This window comes from Kogia breviceps, chromosome 2 (assembly GCF_026419965.1).
Source record: "Kogia breviceps isolate mKogBre1 chromosome 2, mKogBre1 haplotype 1, whole genome shotgun sequence".
NCBI lineage: Eukaryota > Metazoa > Chordata > Mammalia > Artiodactyla > Physeteridae > Kogia > Kogia breviceps.
In genome coordinates this window covers 8,141,589-8,163,842 of record NC_081311.1, presented here as the reverse complement: position 1 = coordinate 8,163,842, position 22,254 = coordinate 8,141,589, and the positions used below count along the sequence as shown (strand labels likewise).

At 47.0% G+C, this 22,254-nt stretch overlaps 1 protein-coding gene across 1 annotated transcript in view; it reads right to left on the bottom strand.

Moving 5' to 3' along the window:
- Positions 1–22,254, bottom strand: part of CPXM2 (carboxypeptidase X, M14 family member 2) — a 128,378-nt gene that overhangs the window by 99,581 nt on the left and 6,543 nt on the right. The window contains exon 2 of the mRNA XM_059052639.2: positions 16,660–16,758. Within this exon, the coding sequence (XP_058908622.1) occupies positions 16,660–16,758 (99 nt within the window). The remainder of the gene's footprint in view (positions 1–16,659; positions 16,759–22,254) is intronic.

Genomic DNA, 22,254 nt, shown 5'->3' with positions numbered 1-22,254 from the left:
CACCCGCAATGTAGAACAGTACCACATGGGAAAGAAAATGACACAGGATGATTAAGAAACCTGGCCAGCTCTCGAGGCCACCTCTTGGTCCTTGAGGGGACATCGGCAGAACTTCGGCCACTCAGCTGCTGCCTGGACTTTGACACAGTGGGGGAGGGCTGCTACCGTAGCCCCAAAGGCAGTAAAAGCCTAACAAAACCCACAGAATGAATAAGCCGTCTCAAGGAAACCTCCGTATCTTCAAAACGGGAACTCCGGAAGGGCAGAGAGGATAAGAAACAGACAAGCGGCCCCATTCCAGCCACAATTCCTGCCTTGTCCATGACTTCCAGGAGATAAGACGCAATCACACTAACACGAGGCTTCTCACTGGCAACTCCTGCACCCAAGGGCTGAGGGACAGAAACGAGAATCTAGCACCCACTATCTGCCAACAGTCAAAAGGGCAACTTCAGGCAACTGCTTAGAAACTTTACCCCACTCCCATCATAACCTCAGATTCTTGCTGAAAATACTGCTGGAATAATGTGCCCCCCCCCCCCACACACACACACACACACACACGGTACAATGAGAGATGAGTGCTCTGTGCAGTGACTCCCCCCAAAACAGCCCAGTCACTCTACCTGCCGAAGAACTCCAAAAACAATGCAAAGTTGAAGCAAGAAGCTAGAATTCCTTTGGTTTTAAATTCTCAAAGATACATCCGGCCCCTGTACAGAGAGCAGCCAGTCATGATACCACGTCCCAACAGGCAGGACTTTTCTCCATCTTTAGAAAATATTACTCGGGAAGCCAGGGGTGCTGCCTCGAGGATCAAATAAATGAAGGAGACACGAGTGTTTCAAAGCTTAATTTAAATCTCCACAATCAGAAAGTCAAAAGGCCAGGCAGAGAGATGGCGTCATTATGGAGCCGTGCTATGTTGGTATTATAATCAAGATTATAATGTCAATTGAGGAGATAATTACTAGGTTGAAAGAGCGCTAGAAGTCAATGGGAAGCTCATTCCCAGCTCTTCACCCCTCCCCTGTGTCCTGAGTCCCCAGCCAGGCTGCACTGAGGTAGCTCTGACAGTAACTCAGCCAGGACTCAGCTCCTGGGCCAAGCTGTTCCAGAAGCAGCCCCTGAACAGCCCTCGAGGCAGCTCCCCGTTCCTCCTCCAAAACCAAACAAAACCCTTTATCATCAAATCAAATGTTATCTCTAAGAGGAAAAAGACTCTAATCCTGAGAAGCATGTGGGTGAGAAGAACATGAAAAAAATGTGTGAAAAGAACACTTCAGGAAAATATTAATTAGAGATGGGAGATGTGTCATAATCTGGAGGAAAGCATAACAGTCGTCAAAGATGACTCGACTTTCCTCTTCCAGGCAGCGTGGCTCCTGAGAACACCCTGTGCTGAGCGGGGCACTGCTTCCCGGGCCTGAGCTCTGTTCCCAGGACGTGGGCGAAAAGGGGACCCTCTCTGTCTCATTCCACACCCCCCCTTCGACAAGTGCACACAGGCACACACACGTTTCATGAAATCTGTCCCTGGCTAGAATCCTCTGCATTGCAGCCACTTTACAAAATGGACATTAGCACGATGGCATATATTTGTTATTCTCACCGCCATCAATTACCACATGTGCACACCAGCTCTGTAACAAATCAGAAGTGCTCACGGCATTTAATTTCGTGACCTGTAAGTTACGGAGCACGGACTAGATAGAGTGTATAAGCTGGAACTCTGAACCAGGAGTATCAATCCCAACACCCTCAAAGCCCTAAATCTGTCTGCAGGGGAGGCTGTCATGAGAGTCAAGAGAATCATTTTAAAAGGTCCGGGGAGCAGTGCAAGCAACTACCATGAGCCAGACCCTCGGAAGAGACTTTGTCCCTTCATCTTCACAAGAACCGTGCGAGACGGGCATTACCATCCCCACTTTACATAAGCAAAGACTCGAAGAGGCTTACACAGAGTTAAGCCGCTGCCAAGTATCGGAGTTAGAATTTGAAGATCAAGTGTGACATAAAATCCCAGGCACACGCTTTGCGCCACCGCCCTTTGACTTGAAAACTCAACGGTGTGGTACAAATGCGAGTCGCACGGTGGCATTTGGGGTCACAGGGAAGACAGGAAGTAAGGCTGGGATGGGCGTCACCAGCTGGCAGAGGGGAGCTCAGCGTCCAAGGCCTTCCGGCCTGCTGTGAAGTCTGCTGGAAACAGAGCAAAGAATTCTCCAAGACCTCGAGAGCGCTGCCAGGGGCAAGCTGACAGCCATCCTGAACTTTTGCTTTCATGGTCGCCCATAAACTGAATAAGTCTTAGAACATTCTTTCCTTCGCCTTTCTGAACTTGACATTCCCTTGGATCCGCGAGAGTGTGAGGGCCCTTGCTGGTGCACTGGAGAGTGTTTGCAGTGGCTCTTAGCCCGTCTCAGAAGTCGCTGGCTTCCCAGAGGGCGCGCCTCCCTTGGGGTCTTGCTGGTCTTCCCAGAGGGCATGCCTCTAATCCCAGCCTTATCTAATCACCCTTGGAAAGCTCCTCCCTCACTTCTGGACTCCTTCAGGCAGCAGTTCTCACCCTGACCCAACATCAGAATCTTCTGGCGAGGAAAAAAAAAAAAAAAGATGCCTAGACCCCCTCCCCAGAGACTCTGATCCATGGGACTGCAGAGGGGCCCAGGCCCTAGTCTAAGGCTCCCAAGTGAATCTTCTGAGACCCTGGTTGGCTGGTGTCCCTTACCTGTAACGCTACACAAACTCGGGATTCTCTTTCCCAGGCCCCAGGGGGTCAGGCAGAGGAAACTCTCAGGGAGCTGGCGGAAGGCACTCATGCCTGGAGCCTGCCAGACCCTCGTGTAATCTAGAAGCTCCGACCTCAGATCAGTGGTGGCCTCACATGCAAAGCCTCCAGAGACTTCGTCCCTCAACACCCACCCCTCTCATCCTACCCACCCCAACCTAAGAAAAGTACAGATCACACTGTGAATGTCCCAGGGCGGTAACTATGCATCATTGAAGTCCCAAAGCCCAAATCGGTGTTTCCCGCATGAATGAATGAATTTGTAATACAATCCAATATAACTAATAATCACTATGTCTGCATCGTCATGGAAAATTTAGTCTATTCTTTACATATCGCTTATAAAGCCAAAAAAGGAATAATTGGATCAAAATAGCACTTCTCAAACCTCAATCCCTTGCTTATCGTCTCCATGAATTTTTCCAGGCACTATTGCTTAATTGATTACTCTTACTTAATTTTTATTTAAGTCAAGTAATTTCAACAGAAATACGTTAATGTCAAAAGAAATCTTATTACTAGAAGATAACACAGAAAAATATATTCATGATCTTGGGGTAGGTTAAAAAAAAGTTTAAACGTGAAACAAAAGTACTAAAGGAAAATAATGATGAATGGTCTATATTAAATTTAAGAAGATCTGTTACTCTAGAGACACAATTGCTAGAATGAAAAGGTAAGCCAGAGTGCGAGGTATTTACTATGCATATTAATAACAAAGGACTCACATCCACAACATTTTTAAGAAAAGCAAACAAACAAACAAAAACCATCCTATCAATCAATAAGAAGAACAATGGGAACATATGCATATGTATAACTGATTCACTTTGCTGTAAAGCAGAAACTAACACACTATTGTAAAGCAATTATACTCCAATAAAGACGTTAAAAAAAATTAAGACGAACAATGAGCAAAAGAGCCGAAGAGGCATTCACAAAAGAAGGTATCTTAAGGGTGAGTAAACATTAGTCATTAGCTTTCAGGAAAATGCAAATTAAGACCGCAGTGAGATACCAGTACATACCCATGAATACAAATACAGCTAGAAAGACAATATCAAATGTTGGTGAGGAAGTGAAACAACACTGCTGGCACAGGTGTTAACTGGTACAACCAATTTGGAAAACTCTCTAGGAGTATTTACTACAGATCCTCACGCCTGTGACCCAGCAATTCTACTTCTAGGTATACACACAACAGAAACACATTCATACATATGCCAAAAGATTCATGCAGGAATGATCCTAGGAGAACTATATCTAATAGCCAAAATCTGAAAACAATTCAAATGTCCACTAATATGAGAATGAATAAATTGTGGGGTAGTCATGCGATAGAAAACTATAAACTAATGAAAATAAGGGAGCCATAGCTCTACACAACATGGATGAATCTCATAAACATAATATTGAGCGAAAGAAATCAGCCACGAAGGGAATACAATGTATGATTCCATGAATATAGGCTCAAAACAGGCAAAAATCATCTCTGACGGTGGTTATCTGTGAGCAGGAACAGGAGGAAGGCCTCAGAGGTTCTGGTCATGTTCTGTTTCTGATCAAAATGACAGTTACAATGGAGCATTCACATTATATGGGAGTGGTGTAGGTGACAACCCAATAAGTTATATCCTTATGATTTCTAGACTTTTCTGTATGCATGGCACACTTCAATACTCATAATTTTTAACAGGCTTAGCTTTTCCTGACTATTACATCATATTAATACCAAACTAAGTCTATTTATCCAACTCAGAAAGAGTGAAAGAGAATTATGCTGAGGGAATGAAGCCAATCTCAAAAAACTGTATACTGTATGATTCCATTTGCCTAACCTTCTTAAAAAACTAAATTATAGAAACAGGACACAGATGAGTGGTTGCCAGAAGTTAGCGACTGGGGAAGGGAGGGTGTGGCTATAAAGGGGTAGCACCAGGAAGCCTTATGGTGATGGAACTGTCCTGTATCTGTGGTGTTTATTTCCATGAAACTACATGTGCATAGGACCACGTACACACACACATGCACACCCATACACGCACATGCATAACTGGTGGGGTCCGAACATGCTCTGTGGACAGTACCAATGCCAATGGCCTGATTTTGTTATTGTACCAGTTACCCAAAATGCACTGGAGGAAGCAGACTGAAGGGAGCACAAGACCCATTTGTTTGCAAGTTCCCGTAGGTCTATAATTACTTCAAAGAAAAAGCTCTTTGGGCTTCCCTGGTGGTGCAGTGGTTAAGAATCTGCCTGCCAATGCAAGGGACACGGGTTCGAGCCCTGGCCCGGGAAGATCCCACATGCCGTGGAGCAACTAAGCCCGTGCGCCACAACTACTGAGCCTGCACTGTAGAACCCGTGAGCCGCAACTACCGAGCCCATGCACCACAACTACTGAGCCTGAGCTCTAGAGCCCGTAAGCCGCAACTACTGAGCCCATGTGCCACAACTACTGAAGCCTGCGTGCCTAGAGCCCGTGCTCCGCAACAAGAGAAGCCACCGCAGTGAGAAGCCCATGCACCACAATGAAGAGTAACCCCTGCTCACCACAACTAGAGAAAGCTGGCGCATAGCAATGACGACCCAACACAGCCAAAAATAAAAACAAACAAATAAATTTATTTTAAAAAGAAAAAGCTTTTTAAAGAGATCTTAAAAGGGACAATCTTCTCATAATGTGTTCAGGGTTATTCACCATAATTCATAAAGTCACCAGTTGTACAGAGGCATCACAGACTTTGGGGAACTCTAGCTTAAAATTCTGCAGCCTCTCCCAAACTCATCCTAAAAAACTATGAAGAGGCAGATAAGTAAAGACTCCCAACAGTGCTTCAACCTAATGCCAGAGGTGGAAGAACATTCACCACATGTGAGTCCACTAGAGACAGCTGGGGAAAAAAAATGGAGATGACCAGAGGAGGGACAGAAAACCCTTCACCCCTCTTGCACGCCTCCATTTTGAAACCCAGGGTCTGCAGCAACTAGAAAATTGGACATCTATCTCTAAAGCCCAGATGGGGCTTTCTTTTTTTTTTTTTTTTTTTTTTTTTTTTTTTTTTTTTTTTTAACATCTTTATTGGAGTATAATTGTTTTACAATAGTGTTAGTTTTTCCTTTACAACAAACTGAATCAGTTATACATATACATATGTTCCCATATCTCTTCCCTCTTGCATCACCCTCTCTCCCACCCTCCCTATCCCACCCCTCTAGGTGGTCACAAAGCACAGAGGTGATCTCCCTGTGCTATGAAGCAGCTTCCCATTAGCTATTTAATTTACATTTGACAGTGTATATATGTCCCTGCCACTCTCTCACTTCGTCTCAGCCCACCCTTCCCCCTCCCCATATCCTCAAGTCCATGCTCGAGTAAGTCTGTGTTTTATTCCCATCCTACCACTAATCTCTTCATGACATTTTTTTCCCTTAGAGTCCATATATATGTGTTAGCATACGGTATTTGTTTTTCTCCTTCTGACTTACTTCACTCTGTATGACAGACTCCAGGTCCATCCACCTCATTATAAATAACTCAGTTTCATTTCTTTTTATGGCTGAGTAATATTCCATTGTATATATGTGCCATATCTTCTTTATCCATTCATCTGTTGATGGACACTTAGGTTGCTTCCATGTCCTGGCTATTGTAAATAGAGCTGCAATGAATATTTTGGTACATGAGTCTTTCTGAATTATGGTTTTCTCAGGGTATATGCCCAGTAGTGGGATTGCGGGGTCGTATGGTAGTTCTATTTGTAGTTTTTTAAGGAACCTCCATACTGTTCTCCATAGCGGCTGTATCAATTTACATTCCCACCAGCAGTGCAAGAGGGTTCCCTTTTCTCCACACCCTCTCCAGCATTTATTGTTTCTAGAGTTTTTGATGATGGCCAATCTGACCGGTGTGAGATGATAGCAGATGGGCTTTCTGAGGCGGTGGGTGCTCACCTCTCCCCCAAGCCAAGTTTCTACAACTGTTTGGATCAGAAGTTCTTAGAACACAACCGGACAGGAGGTGGGGGGAGTTGTGGCAGTCTGACACTGATAGCCGCATACGGAGGTTATTATAGTTCCCCATGAACCCCATCAGATCACAGCGTCTAAGAACCAGCAGTGCGGGAAGGAGTTCACACCTAAGAAGAGCAATAATGTGTGAAAGATAAAAGGCTGCTAGAAAGTGGAAACTGTACTGGGGGTTTTGCATGTTGACCTGGTCAACATCTGTAGATCTGAGGGAGGGCTTAGGCTGTCCCCAGGGGAGAAAACCTGACTCATTCAAAGATGAGTAAAGAACAAAACATTAAAAGAGGTACACCATCCAAAAGACTCCAAAAGAAATAATGTGATTTGACGTAATAACCAGGAAAATGTTGTTCACCCTAGGTATAGTGCAAGAGACACGGCCGCTACTTGCCATGAAAAGGATATGCTGAAAAAAAAAGACAGAAAATATTTAAGATAAGCCAAACATCAAGAAAACTAAAAATCCAAAGACAGAATTAAAACCTACAAGGAAAGATCTATTATTTTTGAACTAAGCTCTTTGCCAGCGCAGTAGGGAAAAATAAATAAAAGCCTTGAAACATGGAAAGGAAAAAGAAAACTGTCATTATTTAGTGTACATTGATTCTGTACCCAAATCCAAGTTAACATATGAATAAAGAGTTTAGCGAAGTTGCTGGGTATAAAATCAACATTCAAACATCAACTGTACTCCTGTACACTGGCAAAAGAGAGTTAGAAAACTGAAATTAAAAGCATCGCAGGATGTCAATTATCTAAGAATAAATCTATTGAAAAATGTGCAAGGCCCATGTATGGAGATATATTTTGAAAGATCTAAGAAATACGGAGATATACATGTTCGTGGATTAGAAAACTCAATCTAAGTATGTAAATCTCCTCTAATTGATTTTATGGAATTAATGCTACTCTAATCAAAATTCCAGGAGAGTTTTTAAAGAACTTGACTACATGGTGTAAATGTGTGTGTGCACACACATACTTTCAGTGGGTCAAGAATAACCAAAACTTTTGAAGAAGAACAAAGTTCTGCTCTGTCAGATATGAAGATTTATCATAAAGCTATAATAATTAAGAGAGTGAGATATTTTATGCACGGGTAGAAAAATGAAGTAATGATAGAGAAGAGAACTGGGAACCTGAAAACAAAGCCAAGCATCTATGTACACCTGATATCCAGCACATAGGAAAGCAATGCAAGACACTGGGGAAACAATAATTATTCCATTTGGGTTCTTACAAGAAAAAAAAAATTAAACTGAACTTCAATCTCCTCTCACAAACAAAATCCATTCTAATATATAAAGAGCTAAGTGAGAAAGAGAAAAAAAGGAATTAGAAAGCGTTAGAAGGTAGTATAAAATGTCTTTATGTGTTTTTAAAAAGGAATTTCTTAAAGAAATCACAAACAGCAGCAACCATAAAGAAGACTGCCATATTTGACTACATCATAATTAAGAATTTCTGCTTATGAAAAGAGCCCATAGGAACAAAAATTAAGTCACAGAAACAAAGAACATATTTGCTACCAACGCTATAAAGTCAGAGCTCATACTTAGAATGGATAAATCTATATGAAAAACACTGAACAGGAATTTCACCCAAAGACACATAAATATATGAAAAGATGCTCAACTTCATTAGCAATTAGCAAATGTCCATGAAATCACAATGAGTTAACCATTATACACCCCGTAGACTGGCAAAATATTAAAGTCTGATCATACAACAGTTGTTCAGGATGCAGAGCCATGGCAGCCCCACACCATGCTGATGGGAAGTTAGGATGCAATGGCCAATGAGGAAAACAACTGAGCATTTGTTCAACAGTCAAGTCGAACCCAGTCATTCCATGCCTAACTGTATACACACCAGGAGAAACTCAAGCCCGTGGACACTAGGACGTGTGTGCAAGACTTTTCACTGGCAGCACTTTTCATAAAATATAGAAAATGCAAACAAGTCAAATGTCCTTCAACATTAAAATGGATAAAGAAATTGTTGTGTGTTCCTATGATGAAATGAAAATGAATGAATCGAACAAGTATAACACTGATAAAATGATACACGACATGACTGAATATACACGGTATAACTTCACTCATGTAAGTTCCAAAAACAGGCCAAACGAACTCATTTAGAAATACAAACGCCAGTGGTAAAACTGTAAAGAAAACTAAGGAAATGTTAACAAAGTTAGCACAGAGGTAACCCCTAGAGTTGAAGGGATAAAGATGCGACAGGGAGGGTGAAGATGCTCTGCTTCCTGACCCGGGTGACGGTGACCTAGGGATTTGGGCCTTATAATTATTTGTTAACAAAACATACACTTTATGGACTTTTTCTCTATGTATGTTTTATTTCACAATAAAAGTAGGAAATATTCTATACAGAGCAGTACAAGCAGAAATACTACTGCAGAAAATCACATCAGTGATGCGGTAACAAATGTGTAAAGATATCAGAATATTAAAAGGACAAAAAAACCGAAAACATTTTAAAGAGGAGAGAAGTAACACTGAATTTTTTTGATGGATGGGGTACTATAAAAGAGACCAAACTCCTTATAATACCATACATACTCTTATCATACGATCCAGCAGTCACGATCCCTGGTATTTACTCAAATGAGCTGAAAATTTATACCCACACAAAAACCTGCACATGAAAACTGATAGCAGTTTTATGCTTTTTTTTTTTTTTTTTTTTTTTTTTTGTGGTACGCGGGCCTCTCACTGCTGTGGCCTCTCTCCCGTTGCGGAGCACAGGCTCCGGACGCGCAGGCCTAGCGGCCATGGCTCACCGGCCCAGCCGCTCCGCGGCACGTGGGATCCTCCCGGACCGGGGCACGAACGCGTGTCTCCTGCATCGGCAGGCGGATTCTCAACCACTGCGCCACCAGGGAAGCCCAGCAGTTTTATTCTTAACTTCCAAAATTTGGGGGCAACTGAGATGTCTTTCAATAGATGAATAAATAAACAAATGTATGTGGTACAGCCATATAATGGAATATTATTCCATGATCAAAAGAAATGAGCTCTCAAGCACACCATGAAAAGACCTGGAGGAACCTTAAATGTAAATTGCTAAGTGAAAGAAACCAGTCTTTAAAGGGTACGTACTGTATGATTCCAACTATTGGACACTTTGGAAAAGACAAAATCTGGAGACAGTGGTTGCCAGAGGTTTGGGGGAAGGAGGAATGAATAGGATGAACACAGGAGACTTTTAGGGCAGTGAAACTATTCTGTATTATACATGGTAGATACACGCCATTACATCTTTGTCCAAACCCATAGAATGTTCAGCAAAAAGAGTGAACACTAATGAAAACCACAGACTTTAGTTAATAAGAAGGTATCAATACTCTTATCAGTTGTCACAAATGCACCACACAAATGCAAGGTGTTACTAATAGTAGAAACTAGAGCAGGAGGGGAGGTATATGGGAATTCTGCACTTTCCTCTCATTTTTCTGTAAAGGTGAAACTGCTCTAAAACAAATGAACAAATAAGTTTCAAAAAGAAAATATATTAATGGAGTGATGATATCTTGAGAAATAAAATTTATCAATATGAACTCAAAAGAATAAAAAAACCTGATAGATCAAGAACCATGAAAGAAAGTAAAGAATTATCAAAGAAATTCTTCTGTGGAAAGTGCCCAGCTCAGATGAATTTATAGCCTAGTTCTTTCACACTTTCAAGGAACAGATTATTCTATGTTCCTATACAGTTCAGGCCTTTATGAAGGATAATCCAAGCTTAAACAAAAATTTTTAAATTGCTATATAGCTTTTTAATGTCACATAAAATAGATTTTTTAAGTCCAAAAGTAGTATTAGTCATAAAGAAAGTCAATACACAATAGGAAAAACACCCACAATTCTCCAGGAAGATGAAACAATTTTAAACGTGTAGGCATATGCGAAAGGGACCACTTCTTCGCTCCTGGCTTCCGTGGGAGGGATGCTCCTGGGGGGGGTTCCATACCTCTCTCTGCCACCTGACTCACTCTGCCCTTGGGGCAACCCGTCTGACTGGTACACGGGCACCCACAGATGGTGTGTATAGTTCAGCTCTGCCCTCCCCTCTTCCCTCTTGGAAGCAGGATGCCCTCGGGAAGCATAGTTCCACTCTTCCTCACGGGCTCTGCTCCTCTCAGGGGAGCGATGCCCTGGCCTAGAGCCGCCTACAGCTGGGAGTGGGGGTGCCTGCACCTTTTGGGGTCCATTCGCACCCATCTGGTTCTCATGCCAAGACACGTCTTCCAACTCAGCCTCTATCAGAAGAAAGATGGCCAGTTGCCCCAGTGAATGATTGATAGGAAGCTCATTCAATGGGACCTAATAAGGTAATAGTAACCTTTACTGAGCATTTACCATGTGTCAGCCACTGTTGTGAGTGCTTCGTTCAAGTCATCTTATTTAATGCTTACCCCAATCCTATTTCCAAGTGCATGTCCAAGTATTATCCCCCTTTTATATTTGAGAAAATGGAGGAACAAAGAGGTTAAACATCATGCCCAAGGTCAGACAGCTAGTGAGCCAAGGACTGGGCTTTGATCTCCACTCAGTTTGCTTTCAGAGTTCTTCACTGCACTGTATTGCAATGTATCAATAGAGGGGCCCTGTCCTTCATATATAAAGAGCTCTTATAAATCAACACACACAGACATCTGGGGGACGACCAAGCTGAGACTCCGAGAGCCATCTGGCCCTGCGACGAGGGGAAGGCTCACAGCAAGGGCTTGGATGAAAAGCCAAAAGCCAATCTGTCTGTGATACAAAGGAAAACCCTCAAGTTTCACACACACACACACACACACACACACACACACACACACACACACACAAGGTAGGTCAATCCCCAAGCACCGTACCTGGTAGAGGCCTCAAATCTCACCCAACCCAGCACGAGGGAGAGTGCTGAGGGTGCGCCATTCGCTGACATGCACTGCTTTGGGAAACCACCCTATTTCCACAATGGCAAGAAACCAAGCTTCTTTCCTACAAATCAAAGAGCACTTCCTGTGGAGGGCCAGTCCTGCCGATCTGGGCCATGGAGAATCCACTTCAACACGCATGGAACACCTGATCTCTACCCCAGAACACCAGTGCCGACACGGCGCGGGTGCACGATCAACTGGTTTGTTATTCTGGCCGAGTGCTGCTGCGACCGACGCTGGGCATTTCCTGAGGTGAGTCTCACAGGGAGCCTGCTCATAAACATTCATAGCCGCCCATGTCAGAAAAGACATGCACAGGAATCACTGCGATGTGAGAGAGGAGAGGGCCAGGAGCACGAGGAAGAGATACAGGAAAGCCAAGGACAGGCGATCAGGGCAGACTTCCGAGAGGACCAGCCAGTTCTAAGGCAGAACCATCCAATTCTAAGGCAGAATCATCCAGTTCTAAGGCAGAACCATCCAGTTCTAAGGCAGAACCATCCAATTCTAAGCAGAATCATCTAGTTCTAAGGCAGAACCATCCAGTTCTAAGGCAGAACCATCCAGTTCTAAGGCAGAAGCCAGCAAGCTACAGCCCAAGTGAGGGGTACGGCCCATGAGATAAGAACCGTTTTTACATTTTTTAATGGTTATTTAAGTACCAACATAATATGCTCAACTTTGCTTGTTGGCCCATAAGGCGTGTAATATTTACGATCTGATCCTTTAAAAATATCTGCCAACTCCTATAACTAAGGCATGAAAAGTCCCAAGACAGCATATAAAAATCATAGCTAATGTTTGCTGACAGCTTACTGTGTATACTCCACTCTGCACACATTATTTCATCCCCACAAAACCCTATAAAAGATATATTATCCCCTCTTTACAGAGGAGAAAACTGAGTCATAGAGACAGTAATTTGCCTGGAGCATCACAGCCAGCGAGGGTAGAGCCTGACCCCAAAGCTGCCTCTGCATCACCAACTGAGACGCTTGCTCAGTTCCCTTCAGAGGAAACACGTGAGTGAGCTTTCAGCACAGGGCATGTCTGAGAAACAAGCTCCTGTCTGGTTGGAAAAAAAAGGGAGGCAGAGGCCAGAAATAAGTCAAATCATGGTGGGCTCTGAATGGCAAGCAGGGAGTAATTCTGCAACCAGTGCATGGTAAGTGACAGGGTATAGGCTAAGTTCGCTGCGATACTCTTTATAGCAGCAAAATATTGGAAACAACCTAAATGTCCTTCACTTAAGAGGTTAAATAAATTACAGAACATCCATTCAACAGAACACGATGCAACTTTTTAAAAAATGAGGGTTTTCATCTTCACTGTATTTGTCAGCTATTGCTGTGTAACAAAACACCACAGACTCTCAGTGGCACGTATTCCTTAGTTGTCTACAGATCAGCTGGGCTCAGCTGGTGGCTCCAGACTGGCTGCAGATTGGGCCCATATCTGCTTCACCCATCTCCCAGGCTCCTTGGACCAGTGGCCTAGATGCATGCATTCTTCTCATGGAGATGGCAGGGTGCAAGGAGCAAATGTAAACAAACAAAATCCCTCAGCACAGAACTGGCACCTTGTCAGTCCACCTTATTCTATTGGCCTCACCTAGGCACATGGACCAGCCCAAAGTCAAGGGGCTTTCACCTTTTGTGAAGGGAACTGAGAAGTCATATGGCAAAGGCTGTACATATAGGGAGAGGGGAAGAACTACCCTAATAACTCGACCACTGCATATGCTGTTCTAGAACAATATCCACTCGCCACAGCTGACACTGGTCCTTAGTCACGGTGACAGCCGTGTACATAATCTCTCCCTTAAAGCTAAGATTCTCTCAGGGTGAGTCTGAAACAGGAGGGAAGGGGACTGGGCGCCACCTTTAAAAGAAGGACATAACCATTGGGGACACAACAAAAACTAGTTAGAACCAGCTAGGTCCAAGATGACCGAAGATTCGACTTCCAGTGGACCTTGATCCTCATCGTACGCTCACTGTAACAGATCAGCTGCTAAATGACACACCCACCAGCGCCATGACAGTTCCACGGCTAACCATAAAAGGCCAAAAAGTGGGCGGTGGCCCAATTCCTGGAAATCTCCACACCTTCCCCAAAATAGTTGGAATAATTCCCCCACTCATTAGCCTATGAAATTACCCAGACGATAAAAACTAACCACCCCGTTATTTGGGGGTTTCTCGCCTTCTGAGATGGCCCGTTCTCTGTCTGTGGAGTGTGTTCCTCCCAAAGCCCTTCTCGCCTTTTGAGACAGACCGCATTCTGTCTCTGAAATGTGTATCTCTCTAAATCCACTTCTTACCTATCACTCTGTCTCTCACCGAATTCCTTCTGCAATGAGACTTAAAGAAACTGGGCTCCACATTAAGTCCGGAGACCGGCTCTGTCATCTCAATTACAAGACAGTGGGTTCAAGCCCCAATCTGGGTTGTGCGGTTTCAAATCCACATCTAACACGAGCCCTTTGATGAGAGTCACCCACATAACTCAGTGTGGTTAACATCTGTACTGCCCACCGCCCTGAAAATGAAGCAGGTGACATCTGGTCCACCTGTGGCTCTGCACGTGATGTAGGTGACATCTGGTCCACCTGCCACCTTGGACACAGGGTAAGTGACAGCCACCCTCCCCACCCCTTCACTCTGCCCCATCTCCAGCAAGGCCCCCAGCTCGACCAGGGGAGATGCTGAGAGAATGATGGATGCGGGGTCCTGAGCCTGCCCAGCTGTCCATCCAAGGCCCTGCTCTGCCCAGCCCCAACCGCAGGGGTCCCCTCCTGGTCCAGAGCAGTGTTCCCAACTGCTGTGCCACCTGCCTCCTGCACATGACCTCCCCTCCTCACCATCTCTCTCCCTCCCATAGTCGCATGCCAGGGCCCACACAGCTTCTCTTCCCCGCCCCCCAGGGTGGCCCTCAATTCTGTTTTAATAGAAGAGCAATGTGAACAAGGCTCACAGGCCAAAATCACGTCCAGGGCGCTCAAAGAGTCAGAGCCAGAATGGCTGCCTTTGAGACCAGGGGTCCCACCTGTTCAGAAAGGGCTCTGAGGTGAAGGGCGGGGCACAATCCTGAGTGGGCCAGGGTGGGGAAGGAGAACGTTCGTGTGGCAGAACAGGAGGTGAGTGCGGACTTCAGAGTGCACGTGTACACACACGTGGGTACAGAAAACGGGCCTTGAAAAACCTCTGTGAAAATGCCTTTCAAAATTGTACCAACTTCCAATTCTGGTAATGGAGAAGTAAGATAATTCAAACCGGCCCTTGTGCTAAAGCTACTAACAAAACTGGAAAAACTATTTTTAAAATATGTTTGAAAGCATCTAAGAATTAACGAGACAAGAAAGAACTCTCTGGCCCAGATCTGACAGCAGCAGAACCCAGAGAGCGGAGGCCAGACTAGAAGCCGCTTCAGCCCCGTGACTTGAGATCCTGAGAAACAGTTGGTGTTTTATCAGCCTGCTGGGGCAAAAAGGGGACGAAGAGTCATGCCCGAGGCCCACCCAAGGTGGGAGTCTCACTACCACCCATTTAGTTGAAACCCCAAAGGCCCACACTCTCAGGGTGAACCGGCAGGAACACAGCCTTAGCACCCCTTGGGTCCTCCACACACCGTCCAGATATGCTGGGCCCTCCCAAGGGCAATGTGTCCAGTGCACATCTGCCCAAGGGAGCACACCATTCCCTTTGTGACAATCAACTCTGGTACACGGTTTGCGGGCTCACGCGGCAACTGAAGTCGGATCCTGCCTCTACCAACCCAAATGTGTGAAATGCTCTATTTATTTCAAGCAGCTGTGCTGCTGAGCAGAAACCAGCAAATCTTGGGTTCAAGTCCCTGTTTTACAACTTGCAAACTGCACAACGGTAGGCAAATGATCCATATTATTGAGTCTCATTTGCCTCACCAGTGATGACGACGATGATGATGACAATAATAATAGCCACGATACCCAGAGGGACACGAGGAGCCGTGACGTACGAGGCCCAGTGCTTGGCAATTACTCAGAGCTCAAGTGTTTAATACATGTCTGCTATTACTAAGATCAGCGCAAATGTCATCCTAGATACCATACTTTCTTTTTCTTTTTTTTTTTTTTTTGCGGTACGTGGGCCTATCACTGTTGTGGCCTCTCCCGTTGCGGAGCACAGGCTCCGGACGCGCAGGCTCTGTGGCCATGGCTCACGGGCCCAACCACTCTGTGGCATGTGGGATCCTCCCGGACCGGGGCACGAACCCGTGTCCCCTGCATCGGCAGGCGGACCCTCAACCACTGTGCCACCAGGGAAGCCCAAGATACCATACTTTAGAGTAAGAGAGAGATAACGATAAAGGGGATTGTAATAGTTAATGATAATAGTAATAGCTCTAGCTAGTGGGTCAGAGTTTGTCCATGAGTCTAGAACTAATGGCTTTGACCATCCTAAGGTAAGTAATGAAAGGACCAATATTTTTACATGATTGTAACATGCCAGGCCTAGCATTACATGCTTTGGAAGTAGAAGACCGGACCTCTGACACTGGAGGCCCTGGGGTCGGCTGGGAGATAAGAAACGCACACACAAGGCTGTGGACAGCTACGAGGCCCCACGAGAAAGGAAATGATGTTGTCTTCAAGAGGGGAGGGGGAAGGGCAGGGAAGGCAACCAAGAGCTCCAGGAAATTCAGAAATGACCTCAGTCAAGCTGATGGGGAAAATATGGCTGTGAGTTACGGTGTGCAGCAGAAGAGAGAGCCTGTGAATGTTCTCACCCCCGTACGGATGGTCCAGAAGGCGCAGCAGACCCCAGGCACACCCGTGCTCAGGACTCGGCTGCTGCGCTGGGGCCTGCGCCCTCCCAGGGCCGGTGATGAAGCGGGGGCCTCACTCACCCTCTCTGACAGCGTCATGGGCCACAGGGACCCTGTGATCATCACCGGCAGCCTTCTCAGAGCTCTTGGTTTTCACGCCTTTTCTGTTGCTCTTTTTACCTAAAAAGAAAAGAGAGAGAGAGAGAGAGAGAGAGAGAGATGCCTTTACTGTCACATACGTCAGAATCATCCCAGGCTGGTGAGGACTCAGTCGTCTTCTCCTGCAAAGCAGACGTCTCTACCCTGTGCCTTCCCGGGCCCCAGTGAAGGCACCTTGGACCCTGAGGGGCTGGTGGTTAAAGGAAAGGAAGTGTGTTATTGTGAACACCCAGGGGAATAAACACTCCTAGTAAAAACAACGCACACTTGAAGGTGGTTACTGTTCTAAGACGGCAAAACGTCGTGTGGAGTACCTCTGACCCTCCCTGGGGCCCCAAAAGTGACACCACGTCTCATTGATCAGATGGACCTGGAACTCCAGACCTCTGACCCCGGGGCAAGATTTCCTACCACGCTGGGCTCCTCCCACCTAACTCTCCAAGGCCCCGGCTGGGTACCTGGAGGTGTGATGATCCTACCCACCAATTGGAGGGACTCCTTCCAGGAGCCCAGGGAGTCTGCCTGCTCGAGCCTCGCTGGCCCGTCCAGCTTCCCCTCACCCTGGGCTCTCTCTCTGCTCCACAGACACTGGCTTCCTTTCAGCCTGCAGTTCGTATTTCCGGCCACCAGAACTCGGCACGTGCTGTGCCTCCTCCTGCAACACCCTTCCATTCACTCTCCAGCTATTTAACTCCTGTCGGTCTTGCAAATCCAAGCTCGGCCATGCCCTCTTTGAGATGGCTTTCTTGAACCCCCCACCTACATCAGTGTCTCCTTGGATGGGCTCTGAGAGCACCTGTCTCTGGTCAAGTTGCCTCTGTGTGGAGCCTGAGGCAGGGGTTCGGTGCAGGTGACGTACTGAGGGAGGGCTCCGAGGAGAAAAGGAGGGAGGAAGCAAGGTGGCGCAGAGCCAGGAGCTCAGCTAGGCTGTGTTCCCAGGCAGAGTCGAACTCAGCCTGATCCCCTGGGGAGCTCCGGAGCTGGAGCTGCACACAGTGTTGCCCCACCTTGAGATAAGGGGCCACCTTTTCCTATGCTGGTTAGCCTCTGGCTACAGACTGATCTACTGCGGGGGAGGGGTGGGGGGGGGTGGTGGGAGCTGTCGCCTTCCAAGGATCCTGCTCCAGAGAGGGGAGCAGCTGTGAGCCATCACAGCCAAGCCCCAGCAGCTGTGGGATGGGTGTGCCAGTGGGAAACGAGGACCTGGGTGTGGTGTCAGCAGCCCCCACTATGGCTCTGCACACCCGTCCTGTGTAGCATTACCGAACACATGTAACGTATGTCGTTCGGTTCACGGGGGCAGGAACTGTGTCTGGTTTTGCTCACTGCTCTCCCTCCAGAGTCTGGTTAAGTCTGTGAGGAACAAATGATCATGAATGACCGTGAGTCAGTGGATGGCCAATGAGACAACAACAAGAGGAGGGGAAGGTCTATGGAGAAAGATACTTAGTTTGGATTTTAAAAAGCAAGTTGAAATACCAAAAACATCTAGTGGATTGCGCCAATTAATGAAATCATTTCAGATAGTTCTAGAGTGACCAAAAAAAAAAAAAAAAAAGATATTTATCAAGAAAACCTTAAATCTTCAAAAACTTCAGGGGTGCACTGGGCCCAGCCACAGGCAATCCTCTCTCCATCATCTTCTTGGGTGATACCTGTTGGGCATATCTTTCATTTTTCACGTAAGCTAAAAAAAAAAAAAAAAAAAAAAAAAAAAAAAAAAAAAATCACAAAATTAAATGTCCTCCTCCGGTCAAGGAAATCAATAAACCAAAACATTCAGAAAGGCCAGAGGACGAAGACTGCCAATCTGAGTGCATCTGATGACATCAGCCTAATGTCACCTCGGCATCTGTCCCATTTTTTGTGGGTAGGAATGTCAGCCCGGTGACCTCCAAAGATGACTTCTTCTGAAAGAGCCTGATCGAGGGTCTGTAAAAATATTGATTGTTTGGAAAACTGGGTGCCATAACTTTTGAGAATGAAGCATCTGATTTGGCAGAAAGATAATATGTTAAGGGAGGAGAAAGTTTTACAAAATATGAGAGGAAAAAGCCATCCAACCCCTCCCTGGAAGCCGGCCATTCATTGCAGGCCTTCCCTCTGCCTGGGCAACCTCTGCAGGAGCTCCATGGGCAACATGGGAGACAGAGTCAGAGGACACAGCCCCACGAACACCCTCAGCCTCACTGCCCTGGGCTGGACCCACGCCCTGTACTCAGCTCCGGGAATCCAATAATGGTCCAGCTGTGAGGCAGATGTGCTACCACCCCCGAGACCAACATGTGGGGAACAGATTCCCCGCAGGGAGTGGAAAAGGGACAGAGAAAACAGGCGGGGCACCTGCCACCTTCTCTAGGGAAGACACACTTCCAGGACGTGTACCTGCAGATCTGCTTCCAGCCCCAGGCGGCCAGGTTCTGCCACTGCACCGACCATGTGTGGCCTCCGGGGACCCGCCTCACCCCTCCTGTGCTAATTCCCCTCATCAGTGAAATAAGGAGACATGGTACCTGCCTCGGTGGAAGTTAGGGAGAGGAAAGAGATGACATACATCAAAGCACTGAGGGCCGTGCCCGACCTGCAGTGACCTCTGAATAAAAGACAGCCTCCACCTTCTCACCCTTCATATTAGTCTCAAGTCCCCACCGTCACAAAGCACCCTCCCAGCCCCTGGAACAGTAACAGCCAACACGTGGCGTATGAGGCACAATTTACAACGCATTTTCACATAGATTAAAACATCCGGGGCTTCCCTGGTGGTGGCTCAGTGGTTGGGAGTCCGCCTGCCGATGCAGGGGACGCGGGTTCGTACCCCGGTCCGGGAGGATCCCACGTGCCGCCTGGGCCCGTGAGCCATGGCCGCTGCACCTTTGCGTCCGGAGCCTGTGCTCCGCAACGGGAGAGGCCACAACAGTGAGAGGCCCGCGTACCGCAAAAAAAAAAAAAAAAAGTTAAAAACTTATAAAATACTTTAAAAACAAATAGTAGGGCTTCCCTGGTGGCGCAGTGGTTGGGAGTCCGCCTGCCGATGCAGGGGACACGGGTTCGTACCCCGGTCCGGGAGGATCCCAAGTGCCGCGGAGCGGCTGGGCCGGTGACCCATGGCCGCTGAGCCTGCGCGTCCGGAGCCTGTGCTCCGCAACGGGAGAGGCCACGACAGTGAGAGGCCCTCGTACCGCGAAAAAAAAAAAAAAAAAAACAACATTCAATCTTGGCAAATACCCATCGAGGGCAGGAAGCTTGCTATGAACATGATTCTACAGAGGGGGACACGGAGGCTCAGAGGAGAAGAGACCCACCCAAGATCAGTGACAGAGCCAGGAGGCAGCAGAGCAGGAGCCTGACGCCAGGCCTAGGCCCTTCCCTACCCTTCTTCTCTTACAGCAAGAAAGGCAGCATATGGTCTGTACAGATGACAGAAAGAGTGAAGTGGAAATAATGTACAGAGAAGGAGCCAGAACCAAATCAACATCTCCATCTGGGCTGCGTGACAAAACTGAATTCCTTAAAAGTAGCAAACTGAATTGCCAATGCAGACCACATATTCTATTCTGGTCCATGGTGATAAATATCATGCTCCTTGATTGACAGGAAACTATTTTTTCCCCTCTCTATACTAGGAGCTTACAGTAGCAACCCCAGAATCTGAAAAAATTCTTTGCTGCATATTTGCATTTTCCCAAGAAATTCCAGCCCTATGGCACCTGCACTCCCTCTTGGGAAGGACGCAGCCCCGCCCTAAGCTCCTAGCCTGGCTCTTGTGAAGGAAGCCGCATGAGGAGGAAGGCCATGCGGGAAACCAAGCCACAACAGGTTCTCGGGAGCTCCCCAGAGAGGCAGCCTCGTGGCACCATGACAGACAATAATTCCGCTTTTCTCAAACACCATGGGACCAAGGAGGACCTTGCAGGTGAACTGCAAAGCCGAAACAAAAGCGGTTAGAAACCTGTGCTCCCGGGACTCCCCTGGCGGTCCAGTGGTTATGACTCCAGGTTTCCACTGTAGGTGGCGTGGGTTTGATCCCTGGCCGGGGAACTAAGACCCCGCAGGCTGCGCGGAGCAGCCAAAAACAAACAAACAAACAAATCAGAAACTCGTTCTCCCTGTGTGTGTTAGCAAGAAAAGGATCATGACACAGGGAGGGGACGGCCTGTGTCCTTATCCAGTTCCCAAATCTGAGACAGTCAAGCTCCTGGCAGAAAGAGGTTTCCCAGGGATCCGGTGAAGCCTGAAAAAAAGGGGCTGAGTGGCTAAAAGACGTACCTGCTTCCATTAATCAGTGGCCCTGAACGGTCTGGGCTGGAGGTGGAAGCACCAGTGCAATTTTCTAAGTACTTTTTTACCAGGGCTGGATCAAAGTCAATCGATCAATCAATCAGTCAATCAATCAATCAAAACGCCTCCCCTCCTCCTGCTCGGCTGTGCCTTCCCTGGGAAACTAGCTGATCAGACCGTGTCCTCCTCTGGGCTGGCCTTCTGTACAGAAGACCTTGGTCTCGTGCAGAAGACTTGGCCTCCACCAGGGTCCCCAGGGCAGAAGCGACAGCCACTCCCAGCCTCTGTGCAGCAGCAGCCACCTTCCTGACCTGAAACCAAGTAAGAAGCCCTTAGCCTTTAAACAGATACACCCACCCCCCACCCCCCACCCCGTAACCACAGCAGGTGGGGTGTGCCAGCCCTGCAGGGGGCACCGCTGGTACTTGCTGGTCTCCGTTTGGGTTCTGCCTGGAACCAGCCTGAGACAAGGCCTTGGAGGCAGGAGTGAACGTGACAGGGGATTTCATGAAGCACAAATGAAGAAGTGGAGGGAGTGAGACTCGGAGAAGGAAACGCCAATAACCTGGGCTGCATTGCTAAGCGGGGTCCATCAGGACTCAACGCAGCTGGGGGACCTGAGGACACTGGGTAGAAGCTGCTCCGACCTGTCCCTCGAAAGACTGTGAGGCTGTGCATCAACCTTCTAACCTCACAGCACCTTGGGAAGCTGATTATCATTATTATTATTATTCCCCTGCCACAGTGAGGAATTCGAGGCGTGAAGATGTCACACGTGCCCGTGAGTGGCAGAGCCAGATTTTGAATCTCTCTGAATCCTGAAAAAACGATGCCAAACCCTTACATGTGCCTCTCATGGATCAAGTATTCCGTAAAAATCTAGAGTCTTAAATGAACATCTGAAGGTGTCTTGTGTGGCTCTGACCATCCTACGATAGATACCCAGATCAGTGGTCAATGGGATCCCAGACAGTTACAAACACTAGCCCTTCCCGTAGCCATCCAAAGGCACCCCAGTTTTATGGCTTTCATGATCCCAGAAAAGCAGCAATGGGGGCAGGGACCTCAGAAGGCCAAGCCATTGCTGGAGGCGCAAAGCCTGAGAGCTCAGGCTCCCTGGCCACCTCAGACATCCAGCGGAGACCCCCACCTCAAAAATCCAGGTTCCAAGGGGCTTCCCCGGCAGCCCAGTGGTTAAGACTCCATGCTTCCACCGCAGGGCACACAGAGTCAGGAACT